The 17,126-nt window shown below is 44.6% G+C and overlaps 1 protein-coding gene across 1 annotated transcript; it reads left to right on the top strand.

Annotated features, from left to right (window-relative positions):
• The first annotated feature begins 740 nt into the window (after window positions 1–740).
• C1H3orf38 (chromosome 1 C3orf38 homolog) lies at window positions 741–16,434 on the top strand. The gene is made up of 3 exons (XM_072885061.1): window positions 741–916; window positions 3,175–3,395; window positions 15,243–16,434. Exons 1-3 carry the CDS (start codon window positions 784–786, stop codon window positions 15,816–15,818), a joined length of 930 nt encoding a protein of 309 aa, XP_072741162.1. The 5' UTR covers window positions 741–783; the 3' UTR covers window positions 15,819–16,434.
• Window positions 16,435–17,126: the final 692 nt, after the last annotated feature.

The following is a 17,126-nucleotide window of genomic DNA, read 5'->3' on the forward strand; positions in this document are numbered from 1 at the left end:
TGAGCCCTTCCCGAGGAGCCGGTGGTGGCTGCTGTGCACAGCTGGCTCCTGCCGGGAGCCTTGCTCGTGTACGGTCTCCATCTTGGGGCAGATGCGGGAGAGCTGCTTGGAAATGCTGAGGCTGGAGGTGTTGGCTCTGCAGCAAGGATGAAAAAACGTTGTTAAAGTAAACAGTTGTGGGAGATGTGCTTTCTGCTCTCCTTTGCATCCGCTGCTGGGCTTGCAAGTGACAAGGAGGGCAAGTCACTGCACAGCCAGGGGCCAGCGACGTAGGGCAGGCGGGGCAGCAGCACTTTGCAGCAGTACTGCACTGGCTTAAGGGGCGGGGGAGAGAAAATTAGCATGGCAGCTTCACGGTCTGATGGAAGGGAAGGGTGGTAATTATAAACTCTTCACATATATAATATATACATTTAAGTTCACTGTCTTGTGGCTTTCCTCCGCCTGTGGGCCAGGCCACAGCTGTTGGGTCCACCCCGCCTTGGCCCTTGCTCTCCACGGACACCCGCGGGCCGGCCTGGGCCGGGACACGCAACCCGGGGGCGGCTTCTCTCGCTGCCGGGAGGCGGCCGGCGGCCCGGCCTCGCCGCCCTTGCCGCCCTTGCCGCCGCCGACAACGGCTCCCGGACGGAACCTCAGTGCCAGCCGCCATTTCTACCCGGCGTCTATAGGCCGCGGCGCGGCGGCACCGGGGGGGCATCTTAGAGCGCCGTACAGGAAGCTGCCGTTGCTAGGGCTTCAGTTAGGGAAGCGGCGGCGCATCCGGCTCCGCCGGGCCGGGCGATGGCGTCGCTGGGCCTGAACGAGCGGGAGCAGGCCGGGTGCCGCGAGCTCCTGGAGCTTCTGGAGACCGAGGAGCTGATGGCGCTGACGGACACGGTCACCAACCGCCTGGTGCACTCGGAGAGCCGCCAAGGTGCGCGGAGCCCGCGACGGGAACGCTGACTCCTGCGGCGGCCTTCGCGGCCCGACCGCCTCCCGGCCCCGGGGCGGGGATGCTGGAACCTGCCCGTGTGCCCCGCCGGCGGGCGCGGCCGCCCGACCGCTGTGCTCCCCTTCCCCTGTTGGCCGCGGGCCCGGCGGCAGCGCAGACGCAGCCGGGTCGGACGTGGAGGCGGGGCCGGGGGCTGCCGGCGCGTCCCTGCTCCGGTGCCGCTGGCGTGGGGCCGGGCCGGCTTACAGCGGCGGGCTGGGGGGAGGCGAGCTAGGCCGGTGTGCTGGAGTTGCCCAGGAGGATTTTCGGGGCCCTGGAGAGCTGGCAGCGCCCTGCCCCGGTGCGGGGCGGTGGTGAGATGTGCAGCTGCGTTTCGTTGGGTTGTAGCTGTTGGGAGCCTTTTTCTCCAGTGGGCCTGCGTACCTCCGAACAGCACCGGGATTTGGCAGCAGGGAGTTTGGGGTTTGTTTTGGCCAAGGAACTTGCGGCTGCTAGTGGCTTTTAGCAGATTTTCAGATCTCAAGCACTTCTTTTTCTCCCTTAGACCACCCCCCACCTCCACCCCAGCCTCCCCCCGGTGAGCTTCGTGCACTGCTGTGCCCCTGATATGCCCTGTTAGTGTTTAAAAACGTATTTAAAACCCAAATGTCTCTTGCTGTTTGCGTTAATGACACTTGCTTTCAGGTTTTGAAAGGGTAAAACACAAATCAAATATTCAACTTACTTTTTTGTAGAACAGAGCACTTTCAGGTGTGACCATCCCCCATCACTTTGTAGATGTTGAGATTTGTTTTGTAAAATTGAATTTTGTATGTGAGTTACCTGAGGCCACTCAGCACACCGCCCTGAAATATACTAATCCAAAAACCTTGAATATGTTTCATGTGATGTAACTCAGACCTGTAAGATTTGCCAAACACATTTCTTAAAAAGGTCTTATGCCTGTAGTTTTTCTTCTTGCTTTTTTATCTACTTTTTGTAGTGGTTGTAGGTTAAATTAAAATATGTTAATTTTTTTTTACTTCAGCTGTTAGTCTCTTCTTGTTTAAACTTACAGTTTTTATAGGTAACGTGTTAAATACCCAGCCCCAATTCAGGTGAGAACTGGCTACCACAACTACTTTAAAAGTGAATTTCAGTTGATCTAATTTTGCCACAGAGCCTTGTAGCTGATTTTTTTTTTTTTTTAATGTTACATTTCAATACACCGTCATTGTGCTACAATGCATGGTGTTTTCTTATGAACTCAGGAGTAGTAATTTTATTAGTGTGGAAATAAAACAGGTTTAATTCCATTTCCGTCAGTCTTCAGGAACCTGGATGGAACCTCACTTTCACAAACTACTGTGTGTTGTCTGAAAAACTGCAAAATTCTGGTACTAGAATTCTTGTTCAGCATACGAGTAATCGGAGATTACCTTAGTTATCTCTCTCTCTCTGCATTTCTGTCAATTTTCGTTCATGGAAAACACTTGAAAACTTGCACATTCTTCAAAATAACAATGTGTTCTCTGACCGAATCATGTGAACTACCCATTTGATGCAGAAATTAAGATTCACGTTCCATATTCAGAAGAACCATAAAAGATTTGTCTGGTTCTTCTTTCTCTGTGTAATCTTGCTTCCAAGAAGACAGGTGGATGGCTTCTTTAGAAATATCCCAGAGCTTTTCAAATGGAGAATGAAACCAAGCTCAGCTTTTGCTAAGTAAAGGTGCTGTATGGTGACATGAAGCAGGAAGCCCTAAATGGTTTCATGTTAAATGAACTTACTTTGAAGTTAAGGCTAGCTGCATCTCAGGAAGTATAGGTGAAATACATTGTGTGCAAGAATCTTTATACTTCTTGAAGCACTTGGAGTTTCTAAACAGCTTGAAAATACTTGAAAAATATTAGTAATTTCATTTGGAAGAAAAAGTTGCATCCTTTTCATCAAGCTCAAATAATACATAGGAAGTTCCAAGCAGTCATCGGTACTAGAAGTAGGGATTACAACGTAGCAAAGTCTTCAGTAAAAACAGCATTGTTTTTTAAACATGTTCCCAAGTCTTTGGGAATCTTCTGTGTCTAATATGATTAGGTCAGATTTCAGTTTGCAAACAAACTTTTAAGTCTTTGCATGTCATTTAGGCTTGTCTTGTACTGTGTTTGGAGGTGCTGGTCAGGAGTTTAAGAAATGGCGTAGGTTTGGGTTTTAGTCACGAGAGAAGCAACTGCTAACTTAAATTTCTTTACTTGCAGAAGCCATTCATGCCATTTTGGTTTACAGCCAAAGTGTAGAAGAACTTCTGAAACGCAGAAAAGTCTATCGAGAAATAATTTTTAAGTATTTGGCAGCACAAGGAATTCCAGTGCCTCCTTCCTCTGAGAAACGTCTACTCGTTGATCGCGTAAAGCAGTACTGGAATGGGCAGCTCACAACACATGCCTCAGAGTCAGGGGAGAGAAAACCACATGCCGAGGTGAGTGCTGCTTTCTGAAAGACCTGAGGATGCTTAGCATTGCTTTTGTAGGATAACCAGTATAAATGTTCTAATGTACATCCAAGTGTGGCTCTTCACCTGTATTTAGGAAGGTACTGAATCTCTTCAACTCTTGGTTTGTTTGGTTTTGGTTGGGTTTTTTTTGTTTTTTTTAAATTACATCATTTAAAGCTGGCTATGCCAACGTATCACTTGCAGAGCACAGTCTTCTGGTCTGTCTTGCGAAGTATATTAGTGCATTTGAACTCTAATGTGTGGGGTCTTCTCTATGCTTTTAATTTTTAAGTTGTACTGTATGCTAAAATAGACGGTATTCACAAATAATTCTGTGGATTCAAGGACAACTGAAAACAGTGCTAATGGTACAGAAACTCTGCATGGCCCCTTGTCATTTTTTTTAATGTAGTGGATCTTAAATTTTTGGTATAGATCCAGGATTTCCAGTCATCCTCCAGCCAGACCAGGCACTAGCAATATCACTGGTAGGGCACATCCCAGAGCAGAGCAAAGAGATGCTGTCAATAGTAGATCATAGGGTGAAAACGTCTGTCAGACTGTGGTCTAAAATGTTGTGGGGGAGGGAGGGAATGGAGGGAAAACTGCCTTTTTGTAAGTGGCCTTGGTCTACTTCTAGTGACAGTGCAATCGAAGTAGCACTGTCTGTAAGCTGTTTTCCTTTTCACCTCTTGCAGTTGGGGTGCACAATGGATTTTGGCAAATTTTTGTATAGTTGAAATGTGAAGTTTGTAGCAGTGCCAGGTCTGTGTCTTTTTTTTTTCCCTTGATATTGGTAACACTTAATACAGTGTAACTAAAATGTGTTTTGGCAATTACAGGTTATTTTGAAGTTCAAAATTCTGACATTTAGGAAATCCTCGTGGTGTAATGAACTTTCAGTGTTTTGTTAGTCTTGGATCTTTACCATGTAGTTCTAAACAGCCACCTTGCTCTTTCAAGTGTTGTACTTCTGAGACCTAATGGGCAACAGCCCCACCAGCTGGTGTGTTAGAGCTCTGTAGCTGTTGATAACTACTGCATGGAGCTTTCCCTCAGGAATTAACTGATGAGAATTATGATTTAGCTGAGAATTGTTTTCATACCAATATTTTGTGTGTGTACTTTGGGGAAAAAAAAAATGTTACCCTTGCAAGAACACTTCCCAAGTATTACCCCATAGAGAAGTTTTATGATTGAAGGTAAGTAAATTAGATTCTCCAAAGTACTTAAAACACATTCACAAAGAATGAGAAGTTCAACTGGTTTATTTATCACATACATCTTTGTTTTCTCTTCATTCTTGTGGCCTTCACCCTTTTGAAGAAACGGGTAACATGAACCTACATAACAGCATTAGAAATTAATTGCAGTTTCTTGTGAAACACATACAGCATTTCTATATAGAAGTCTCCAAACTTTTCATACTTAATTACTTAATACTTACTTAAAACATACTTAGTTTAATACTTATTAGACTTCAATGTTAGCAACCTTGACATTTGATTTACTTCTAAAAGTCTTGCTATCAAGTTGCAAATACTGAGAAGCTCTACAAAATAACTGTACATTTAATTCTTGTTCAAAAAACACATCACACGTCAAATGTCTTTACATTGGAAAGTTTGGATTTTTCTTAAGTAAAAAATCTTACCTATTGTAAGGGAAAGCGGAGGATAAACAAACTACCTATGTACAAATTAAATAGGCTCACAGGACTGTTACTTGAGCATGCAATTGTTGCCTTTTACAGTGACGCTTCTTTCAGAAAGAACTGTCCTCTAAACCAAATATATTTTTATAATCAACTTAAAAACCTGTCTTAAATATCTAATTGCTAAGCAACTTATTTCCTGGATGTTTGTTCTTAAATTTTGCTGTTCTTCTACGCATAGTTGTAGACATACCAAGAATTCAACTGCAAGGAATAGATGTTTTTTCTTAGCTTGACCCATAATAGTGTCTAAAAATCCTTACTGCTTACTTTGTTGCAGTACATATTTAGTGATACAACACTTGGGAGTGGTTTGTCACCCTCATCTGATGTGGTTTTAATAACATGACCATTGTTTCCTCACTGATACTTGCTTTTGCTACTTACTGTGAATTTGGCTTCAAAACTTTATACCCACCACTCTGTTGTCAGTTTCAGCAACCCATCATTAAATGTAAATATTAGTTTGAAGTATTTCTTATCCCCCTACATCTTAGATGTATTTTAGGAGTGCGTGTGTGTCATTTCCTGTAAAACAAGGGAAAAAGGGCACAAGTGACTTGTCCATAACCTATGGGGAACTAGTGGAAGATGTTTTGTGTAGTTTCATGCTTTCACTGACCCATTCTTCTCTAAGGCTTCTAGACAAGACAAGAATCTTTGACTGAGCCTTTTCAAATTATTCTTTGAAGGTTTAGCTGTATGCTAGCAATGTTTACTTTGTCTCACTACTTAAAAATACTTTCTCGGCAGATTCAGTGTTGAACAAAGGATTTTATGATAGTCTGAAGGAAGAATTTTATGACAGGCAGAACGGAGTCGACTTTATTTCCAGAGTAAGCCTATGCTGCTATGTGAAAGTCCCTGCAGCCCTCCTATTCCAATGTCATATTGTCTTAGTCTGTTTTAAGTGATCAGTTGTACAACTAGAAAAGTAACTGAGATTCCTCAACACTTTTGTCTGTTTTGGAGGAGCAAAGGTAACATAAGTTATGGTTTTCTTTGATTTGGGCTCTTTTCCTATTAGAAATATGGTGGAGACTACAAACATCACTCATGAAAGTGACCAAGCATCTTTTGGATTATTTTTGGCAGTCTTACTGCCAAACAGGGCTAAATTCAGGCAGGTGATTGGTGGAGAAAACGTTCTGGAACACATTAATTCTTTGAATTTCAGTTCTTCCTAGATTAGTTGTGCATTTTGTTAGCGTATTCCACTGACATAGGTAAAATACCCCCATAAATCAGAAGTATTCAGTCAGCTTCAGGTATTAGGATATATTAGGATGAATTAGGATATATTAGGATGTATTTAGGGCCGGAAGGAGGATCCAGGGAACTACAGGCCTGTCAGTCTGACCTTGGTGCCAGGGAAGGTTATGGAGCAGACCATCTTGAGTGCCATCACACAGCACATACAGGACAACCAGGTGATCAGGCCCAATCAGCATGGGTTTATGAAAGGCAGGTCCTGCTTGACCAACCTGTTCTCCTTCTACGACAAGGTTGACCTGTTTAATGGGTGAGGGAAAGGCTGTGGATGTTGTCTCCCTAGACTTTAGTAAAGCCTTTGACACAGTTTCCCACAGCATTCTCCTGGAGAAACTGGCTGCTCATGGCTCGGATAGGAGTACGCTTCGCTGGGTAAAAAACTGGCTGGATGGCCGTGCCCAAAGAGTGGTGGTGAATGGAGTTAACTCCAGTTGGTGGCTGGTCACAAGTGGTGTTCCCCAGGGCTCAGGATTGGGGCCAGTTCTGTTTGATATCTTTATCAATGATCTGGATGAGGGGATGGAGTGCACCCTCAGTAAGTTTGCAGACGACACCAAGTTGTGTGGGAGTGTTGATCTGCTTGAGGGTAGGAAGGCTCTGCAGAGGGATCTGGACGGGCTGGATCGATGGGCCCAGGCGAGCTGTATGAGGTTCAACAAGGCCAAGTGCTGGGTCCTGCACTTGGGTCACAACAACCCCATGCAACGCTACAGGCTTGGGGAAGAGTGGCTGGAAAGCTGCCTGGCAGAGAAGGACCTGGGGAGGTGCTGGTTGATACCTGGCTGAATATGAGCCAGCAGCATGCCCAGGTGGCTGAGAAGGCCAATAGCATCCTGGCTTGTATCAGAAATAGTGTGGCCAGCAGGAGTAGGGAAGTGGTCATCCCCCTGTACTTGGACCAACACAAATCACCAAATTAGAAGGTACCAAAAAGAAGAGACTGAAGGCATGTCCTGGTTTCAGCTGAGATTGAGTTAATTTTCTTTATAGTGGCTGGTATGGGGCTATGTTTTGGATTTGTGCTGAAAACAGTGTTGATAATACAGAGATGTTTTAGTTGTTGCTGCACTAGCCAAGGACTTTTCAGCTTCCCATGCTCTGCCAGGTGCAGAAGCAGCTGGGAGGGGACACAGCCAGGAGAGTTGATCCAAAGTGACCAAAGGGCTATTCCATACCACATGACGTCATGCTCAGTATATAAAGCTGGGGAAGAAGAAGGAAGGGGGGACGTTTGGAGTGATGGCGTTTGTCTTCCCAAGTAACCATTACGCGTGATGGAGCCCTGCTTTCCTGGAGATGGCTGAACACCTGCCTGCCCATGGGAAGTAGTGAAGGAATTCCTTGCTTTGCTTTGTTTGCATGCGCGGCTTTTGCTTTCCCTATTAAACTGTCTTTATCTCAACCCTCGAGTTTTCTTACTTTTGCTCTTCCGATTCTCTCCCCCATCCCACCAGGGGGGAGTGAGCGAGCGGCTGCGTGGTGCTTAGTTCCTGGCTGGGGCTAAACCACGACAAGGCAACATGAAACAGTGTCCTGGTTTCAACTGGGATAGGGTTAATTTTCTTCCTAGTAGCTGGTATAGTGTTGTGGTTTGGATTTAGGATGAGAATAATGTTGATAACACACTGATGGTTTAGTTGCTGCTGAGCCGTGCTTACACTGGTCAAGGACTTTTTAGCTTCCCATGCTCTGCCAGGTGCACAAGAGGCTGGGAGGGGGCATAGCCAAGATAGTTGATGCAAACTGTCCAAAGGGCTATTCCATACCATATGACGCCATGCTCAGTATAGAAACTGGGGGGAGTTGGCCAGAGGGCAGCGATCGCTGCTCAGGGACTGGCTGGGCGTCAGTCGGTGGGTGGTGAGCAGTTGCATCATTTTTTTTTCCCCAGGTTTTGTTCCTCTCTCTCTTTTGTTGTTTTCATTACAATTTATTATTATGAATAATATTAATATTTTGTTGTTGTTGTTCCAATTATGAACCTGTTCTTATCTCAACCCACGAGTTTTCTTACTTTTGCTCTTCCGATTCTCTCCCCCATCCCACTGAGGGTGGGGAGGGTGGGCAAGCGGCTGTGTGGTACTTAGTTGTCAACTGAATCTAAACCACGACAGCCCTTTTTGGCACCCAACGTGGGGCACAAAGGGTTTGAGATAATAACAGATTAACCAGAGCTATTAAGGACTTTAGATCTGTTAATAGTTGCAGGTCATGATATTGATTCATCTGTTCTCGATACTGGTTTGTCTGATCTGCACCATGCTCATTTTTTTGCTGTACATGTTAAAGATCAGTGTTGGGTTTTGCAGTTTGCTGTGCTCTGCAGTGATTAGTGACGTTTTGCCTGGGAGATTTGTTATTAAAACACTGGCCTTGAGCTTAATTTGGTATTTCAGTTTTGTACTGAAGCCATTACTCTACATCGGGTACCACCTCTTGGAGACAATTAGCAATTCTACCTCTTCCTCTGAGAAGTTTTTTATGGAGGAAATACAGAATGGCACCTTCGCTACCTTCTTCTATGATGTTTCCTCCTTTGTTACAGTAACTTTTCAGTATCTTGAACATCTTTGGGTAATTAAGATACATCTGTTGGTATTGCTTGGGAATATTGTTTTGGTTTTGTTTAAGGTTAATAAGCAATTTAAGAATATCATCCAAAGATCTGCCCCAAGGCTGGATAGTTATGAGTGGCAGGGTGTGGGGGATAGCATGGGCAAATGCCTAGGACAGTGGGCACCTCCAGTGTTTTGGAATTTCACCCCTGAACAAGTGCAGAATCCTGAAAAATTAGTAGAATATTTGGAAAAAGTATGCTGTCACCCTGGCAATTCTAGGGAGATACAAATCACTGCAATGTGCTGGGGCCTGGCCCATGCCTACCAAGCCCTGTTCAACACTATTCAGAACCCTCAAGGGGAAGAGAAGGTCTCTGGATCTGACGACAAAACGACAGACACCACAGCTACTCCAGCCCCTGCTGCGACAGATAATGCGGTTGAACCAGGGAACCAACCCATGTTGGTATCAGTTGCCCCTATACACAAGAAAAAATATTGGAAGCGAAAATCAGCTTGTTTAGAAAGAGAAGATGAAAAAGCAGGGCCATCATGAGGAAGAACTCATGAACGAGATGGAAACCACCAGATCCCTATCCCTGAGTGAGCTGTGAGATATGCGAAAAGATTTCAGCCGTCATCGGGGCGAGTATGTTGTCACCTGGCTGCTCCGATGCTGGGATAACGGGGCCAGTAGCCTGGAATTAGAGGGTAAGGAAGCCAAATAGCTTTCTAGGGAAGCGGGCATTGACAAAGCGGTTGGAAAAGGGGCGTAAGTCCTCAGCCTCTGGAGGCGACTCCTGTCAGCTAGGAAGGAAAGATATCCCTTCAAGGAAGATGTTGTATATTGCCCCGGGAAATGGACCACCATGGAGAGAGGTATCCAGTACCTGAGGGAATTAGCCATGCTGGAGGTGATTTATGGTGACCCGAACGACGAGCAGTTATCCAAAGATGCAGATAAAGTCAGGTGCACCCAACCCATGTGGCGGAAGTTGGTACGGAGCACACCATCTGTCGTATGCCAGCTCAATGGCAATACTGACCTGGAAAGACGGAGAGGGTCCAACAGTGGATGCAGTGGCTAGCCAACTCCAGGAATACAATGAAAGTATCTCTTCCTCCCTTGTCTCAGTTGTGGAGAAACTGTCCCGGAAGGTCCAGCAACTTGAAGAGGATAGGTCCTACTTTCCACCTGTGTATCAGTGTTTCAGTATCTCAGCTATTAGGAGTCAGTGTTCCTCTGCTCAAGAGAGAGGATATAGAGCATACACACCACAGGGCACCCTATGGTTTTACCTGCATGACCACAGAGAGGACATGAGGAAGTGGGATGGAAAACCTACCTCGACCCTAGAGTCGTGGGTATGTGAGTTGCAAGGAAAAGCAATCACAAAGAGGAGTTCTTCCAGGAAAATTGCTGCTCCCGTTTCCAGTGGGCTGTTCCCCAGACAGAGTAAAAGGGCTGGTCTTACTCCTGATTTTAATGAAGGAACTCCTGACTCGTATGTACAAGAAGTGGGTAACCAATACTATGACCAGGACTAGAGGGGCCCTTCCTCCAGCCAGGTGGAGGAAAGGGACAACCGGGTTTACTGGACTGTGTGGATTCAATGGCCTGGCACATCAGACCCACAGGAGTATAAAGCTCTTGTAGACACCGGTGCACAGTGTACCCTAATGCCATCAAGCTATATAGGGGCAGAACCCATCTGTATTTCTGGAGTGACAGAGGGATCCCAACAGCTAACTGTATTGGGGGCCGAAGTGAGCCTAACGGAATGAGTAGCAAAAGCACCCCATTGTGACTGGCCCAGAAGCTCTGTGCATCCTTGGCATAGACCACCTCAGGAGAGGGTATTTCAAGGACCCAAAAGGGTACCGGTGGGCTTTTGGTAGAGCTGCCTTGGAGACAGACAAAATTAAACAGCTGTCTACCCTGCCCAGTCTCTCGGAGGACCCTTCTGTTGTGGGGTTGCTGAGGGTTGAAGAACAACAGGTGCCAATTGCTACCACAACGGTGCACCGGAGGCAATATCGCACCAACCGAGACTCCCTGATTCCCATCCATAAGCTGATTCGTCGACTGGAGAGCCAAGGAGTGATCAGTAAGACTTGTTCACCTTGTAACAGGCCAATGCGAAAGCCTAATGGAGAGTGGAGGCTAACAGTAGACTGTTGTGGCCTGAATGAAGTCACGCCGCTGCTGAGTGCTGCTGTGCCGGACATGCTGGAACTTCAATACAAACTGGAGTCAAAAGCAGCCAAGTGGTATGCTACAATTTATATCACTAATGCATTTTTCTCAATTCCTTTGGCAGGAGAGTGCAGGCCACAGTTTGCTTTCACTTGGAGGGGCATTCAGTACACTTGGAATTGACTGCCTCGGGGTGGAAACACAGCCCTACCATTTGCCATGGACTGAGCCAGACTGCACTGGAACAGGGTGAAGCTCTGGAACACCTGCAATACATTGATGACATCGTCACGTGGGGCAACACAGCAGAAGAGGTTTTTGAGAAAGGGAAGAAAATAGTCCAAATCCTCCTGAAAGCCAGTTTTGCCATAAAACAAAGTAAGGTCAAGAGACCTGCACAGGAGATCCAGTTTTTAGGAATCAAATGGCAAGATGGACACCGTCAGATCCCAATGGATGTGATTAACAAAATAACAGCCATGTCTCCACCAACTAGCAAAAAGGAAACACAAGCTTTCTTAGGCGTTGTGGGTTTTTGGAGAATGCATATTCCAAATTACAGTCTGATTGTAAGTCCTCTCTATCAAGTGACCCGGAAGAAGAACGATTTCAAATGGGGCCCTGAGCAACAACAAGCCTTTGAACAAATTAAACGGGAGATAGTTCATGCAGTAGCCCTTGGGCCAGTCTGGGCAGGGCAAGATGTAAAAAATGTGCTCTACACCGCAGCCGGGTAGAATGGCCCTACCTGGAGCCTCTGGCAGAAAGCACTAGGGGAGACTCGAGGTCGACCCTTAGGGTTTTGGAGTTGGGGATACAGAGGATCTGAGGCCCGCTATACTCCAACTGAAAAATAGATATTGGCTGCATATGAAGGGGTTCGAGCTGCTTCGGAAGTGGTTGGTACTGAAGCACAGCTCCTCCTGGCACCCTGACTGCTGGTGCTGGGCTGGATGTTCAAAGGGAGGGTGCCCTGTACACATCATGCAACTGATGCTACGTGGAGTAAGTGGGTCACACTGATTACACAGTGGGCTCGAATAGGAAACCCCAGTTGCCCAGGAATCTTGGAAGTAATTATGGACTGGCCAGAAGGCAAAGATTTCAGAATATCACCAGAGGAGGAAGTGATGCGTGCTGAGGAGGCCCCACTGTACAATAAACTACCAGAAAATGAGAATCAATATGCCCTGTTCACTGATGAGTCCTGTCGTATTGTAGGAAAGCATTGGAGATGGAAAGCTGCTGTATGGAGTCCTATACGACAAGTTGTAGAAACTGCTGAAGGAGACGGTGAATTGAGCCAATTTGCAGAAGTAAAGGCCATCCAGTTGGCTCTAGCCATTGCTGACCGAGAAAAGTGGCCAGTGCTCTGTTTCTATACTGATTCATAGATGGTGGCAAATGTCCTGTGGGGGTGGTTACAGCCATGGAAGCAGAGCAACTGGCAGCGCAGAAGCAAACCCATCTGGGCTGCAGCATTGTGGCAAAATATTGCTGCCTGGGTAGAGAACCTGGTTGTAAAAGTATGTCACATAGATGCTCAGGTACCCAAGAGTCGGGTCGCTAAAGAACATCAAAACAACCAGCAGGTGGATCAGGCTGCTAAGATTGAAGTGGCTCAGGTGGATCTGGACTGGCAACATAAGGGTGAATTATGTATAGCTCAGTGGGCCCATGACACCTCAGACCATCAAGGAAGAAATGCAACATATAGATGGGCTCATGATCGAGGGGTGGACTTGACCATGGACACTATTGCACAGGTTATCTGTGAATGTGAAACATGTGCTGCAGTTAAGCCAAGTGGTCAAAGCCTCTCTGGTATGGAGGACGATGGCTGAAATATAAATATGGGGAGGCCTGGCAGATCGATTATATCACACTCCCACAAACCTGCCAAGGCGAGCGCCATGTGCTTACAATGGAAGTAACCAGTGGAAGCATCCACTGGATGGCTGGAAACATATTCTGTGCCCCATGCCACCACCTGGAACACTATCCTGGGCCTTGAAAAGCAAGTCCTATGGTGATATGGCACCCCAGGGAGAACTGAGTCAGACAACGGGACTCATTTTCGAAACAACCTCATAGACACCTGGGCCAAAGAGCATGGCATTGAGTGGGTAGATCACATCCCCTGTCATGTACCAGCCTCCAGGAAAATCGAACAATACAATGGGCTGTTAAAGACTACACTGAGAGCAAGGGGTGCTGGGACATTTAAACACTGGGATACACATTTAGCAAAGGCCACCTGGTTAGTCAACTCTAGGGGATCTGCCAATTGAGCTGGCTCTGCCTAATCAAAACTTTTATGTACTGTAGAAGGGGATAAAGTCCCTGTAGTGCACATTAAAAATATGCTGGGGAAGGCACTCTAGGTTACTCCTGCCTCGGGCAAAGGAAAACCCATTTGTGGGATTGCTTTTGCTCAAGGACCTGGGTGCACTTGGTAGGTAATGCGAAAGGATGCGGAAGTTCGATGTGTACCTCAAGGGGATTTGATTTTGGGTGAGAATAGCCAATGAACTAAATGATATGATGTTAATTGCTATATAATACTGTATGTCATCACTTTTATGGTTGCTATATGCCATATCAACAGTATTACAGTAAGAATCTCCCAGATTAATGAAGAATGAATTTCGATGAAACCAAGCAAAGTGCAGTGGTGATGGAACCAGAACTGGCTTCAGCATGCAACAATCCAACACCACACACCATCTCTCCTGCCCAGAAGGACTGTTATGGAGCCCAAAGTCATGGACTAAATGAACTCAACGGACATTTTAGAGGGATTGCCCATAGACCAAGGGAATGATATCTGTATGTATATATCAAAAGACAGGGAAAGTGGTGGTGATTAGTTGGAATGTATTAGAAAGGGTAGAACTTGGGCATGACGTAGATGGTATAGAGTAAGGGGTGGATACTGTCCTGGTTTTGGCAGGGATAGAGTTAATTTTCTTCCTAGTAGCTGGTATAGTGCTGTTTTTTGGTTTTTAGTATGAGAATAATGTTGATAACACGCCGATGGTTTAGTTGTTGCTAAGCAGTGCTTACACTGGTCAAGGACTTTTCAGCTTCCCATGCTCTGCCAGGTGCACAAGAAGCTGGGAGGGGGCACAGCCAGGATAGTTGATCCGAACTGGCCAAAGGGCTATTCCATACCATATGACGCCACGCTCAGTATAGAAACTGGGGGGAGTTGGCCGTGGGGCAGCGATCACTGCTCAGGGACTGGCTGGGCGTTGGTCGGCAGGTGGTGAGAGGTTGCATCACTTGTTTTTTTTCCCCTGCATTTTGTTCCTCTGTCTGTCTCTTTTGTTGTTTTCCTTTTCATTACAATTTATTATTATTATTATTATTATTATTATTATCTATTTTTTATTTTTCCCAATTATGAAACTGTTCTTATCTCAACCCACGAGTTTTCTTACTTTTGCTCTTCCGATTCTCTCCCCCATCCCACCGGGAGGGGGGAGGGTGAGCGAGTGGCTGTGTAGTACTTAGTTGCCAACTGAAGCTAAACCACGACAAACAGGAAAAACATGTCAACATAATTGCTTATTTATAACCACTTTTTAGTAAATGGATATGCCTTAACATGAGATTAGCTGTTTAGGTTGGTTCTGTATCCTTCTTGTTTTTCTGTAACCTTCTTTTGGAAATGTAAAGGCCAATGAAAAGTTAGAACCCAGGCACTTTTTACTCAGCAGAAATTTTGTGTCTCTGTGTGAGAATCCTGGTCTCATGGAAGTTGTTCAAAAATTCTTCCCCTGCCCTTTTTCAGTAGAACCAGGATTTTCCTTATTGTTTATAAGTTGTAGACCAAGACAAAACCAAAAGACTATTCTAACTGTAATTCAAAGACTGTACCCTGATTCTCTAGATTATAAGATAATCATTATTTTAAAAATAAATGAGATTTTACTTTGTTGTTTTTCTTCAAGCACTCTGTCTCAGAACACTTGAAGAAGACTTAGAATGTTTAAAATAAGTATTTACATTATTTTATGTTGTTCTAAGTGGTAATCTTGCATGTTAAGGCTAAACAGTTCTAAGAAAAAATATGTGCTTGATTGCAGAGTCATGGAGAGAGGCAAGAGTCACCACAAGATGACATTCATGATCTAGGAGAAAAATTCTGTCAATGGTTCTTTGAACTCCTGAATTCTCAACATCCCTTGGGAGTAAAATCTCAAGAAAGATGGGGACCACAGCATTTTTGGCAGGATGCCAGAATGAAGTTCTGTTACAACACATTAGAAAAAAACATGGAAGAATATGTTGGTGCAGAAATGGTGAGCCTTCGTCTGCTCTCCTTGGTTAAAGAAGAATATCTTCTATTCAACCCTAATTTGCATGCCAATGGACTGAAATGTGCCGTGTCTCGACATGGGTTAATACTGGTAGCAGTGGCTGGCACGGTACATAGAGACAACACTTGTTTGGGCATCTTTGAACAAATTTTTGGACTCATTAGCTGCCTCGTTAGGGAGAATACCTGGAAAATAAAAGTTGTGCATCTTAAAATAGTTGGACAGAATGCTCTGGAGCCTGGGATGCAAATTGAAAAGCCCTCCGTAAAATACGAGTCAAACCAACTGCAAGAGTTGTATGATGGGAGAGAACTGACTGTGTTTGAACCTCAGAAATTCTGAACAATTCTTTCACAACTGAGTGACTGGGTGAGGGGGGAACATACAGCACTTGTAGTGCATAGTTGAATATTGAAATGGTTGCAGCCATGTGATGTTATCTCTTTTTTGAGTCAGATTTGCTGGATGACAAACTGAGATGCAGAGTCTAAAGTATTAATACAGGTAATGCTTTTGGGCACCTTTCCAGAGCTAACAAATGTTTCAGAGAATTTAGATTTTGTACTGTAGTTAGGAATAAAGATAGTTTAGTTATTCTTGGTTACAAAACATGGTTACATTTAAATATGGGTTGGCAGCAGTATGTAATGAACTAGATGACACAGGGTTCAGAAACTGCAGGTTGCTTCTCTTCAGGTCACCAGTTTAAACTCTTATCTGAGTTGTAACAGGAAGCCATTGCTTCTGGCTTTTTGAAATTGAGATTGGTGAGTGTCTAAATGGACATCTAAGTCCCAAGAAAACCATCTGCTTCTGTAGGAGTTTTTGGAGAGAACAGACAAAATAATGTGAATGCTGCCATTTATGTTCTAAATGTGGTTCCATCACTGAACAATGTAAGTAGTTTAATGGGACAATGCAGGGAACTTAGCATCATTAAAGTCTTTTTCTCCTTGGGTTAATAGCTTCCTTTCCTTCTACCTTATGGTTCCAACTTTTAATGAATACAGACAAACTCTCTGTTGTTCTATCTGTGTCCCCAGGCAGACAAATTTGAGATGGTTGCCCAGGCATCCATTTCTAGCACTGACTCTCTTGGATCACATAGTTGATTTCATGACTTACAACAGCACTGTATGAACCAAATGCTTTGATAATTATTTTGTATATACTTACAACAGAGTTTTTAATATAATAGTTGTGATTTTTATATGTTTTCTCAAAATAAGAATTTTATCTACTCTGAGCTGCTTTATTACATTGACTAGAAGTCAATTTAACACTGGGCAGTTACAACAACAGGTGATATTAAATAATCCAATTACTACTTAATAACTGAAATTATTGCCACTGAAGAACTTGACATTTTTTACTTTTTTTAAAATTTATTTATAAGGGATTAGAGGGTGAAACAAGATGAAAACTTCTTTTTCCGCAGCTTGCTTGGATTGTTTGCGAGTTTTGTTTTAATTCTATGGTTTCACCAATACAAGTTGTGAAAATGGAAACATTCCCCGTAACATGGGAACAGTTCTTTTGTTTTTGACATGCTTGTCAAAGACGACAAATGGTAAAATTATGGGTGGGTGAGGGGAAACAAGAAGATCCAGGTATGCACAGAACTGATTTTTATGAACAGTCTCAATCTCG

The sequence above is a fragment of the Ciconia boyciana genome, chromosome 1, assembly GCF_034638445.1.
Source record: "Ciconia boyciana chromosome 1, ASM3463844v1, whole genome shotgun sequence".
NCBI classification, from domain to species: Eukaryota; Metazoa; Chordata; class Aves; order Ciconiiformes; family Ciconiidae; genus Ciconia; species Ciconia boyciana.

Bases quoted from the DNA above. Each gene is read 5' to 3' on its own strand.
- C1H3orf38 (XM_072885061.1), top strand. From the start codon at position 784: ATGGCGTCGCTGGGCCTGAACGAGCGGGAGCAGGCCGGGTGCCGCGAG. The intron at 917-3,174 runs GTGCGCGGAGCC...CTTTACTTGCAG, and splicing joins GCACTCGGAGAGCCGCCAAG to AAGCCATTCATGCCATTTTG. The intron at 3,396-15,242 runs GTGAGTGCTGCT...GCTTGATTGCAG, and splicing joins AGAGAAAACCACATGCCGAG to AGTCATGGAGAGAGGCAAGA.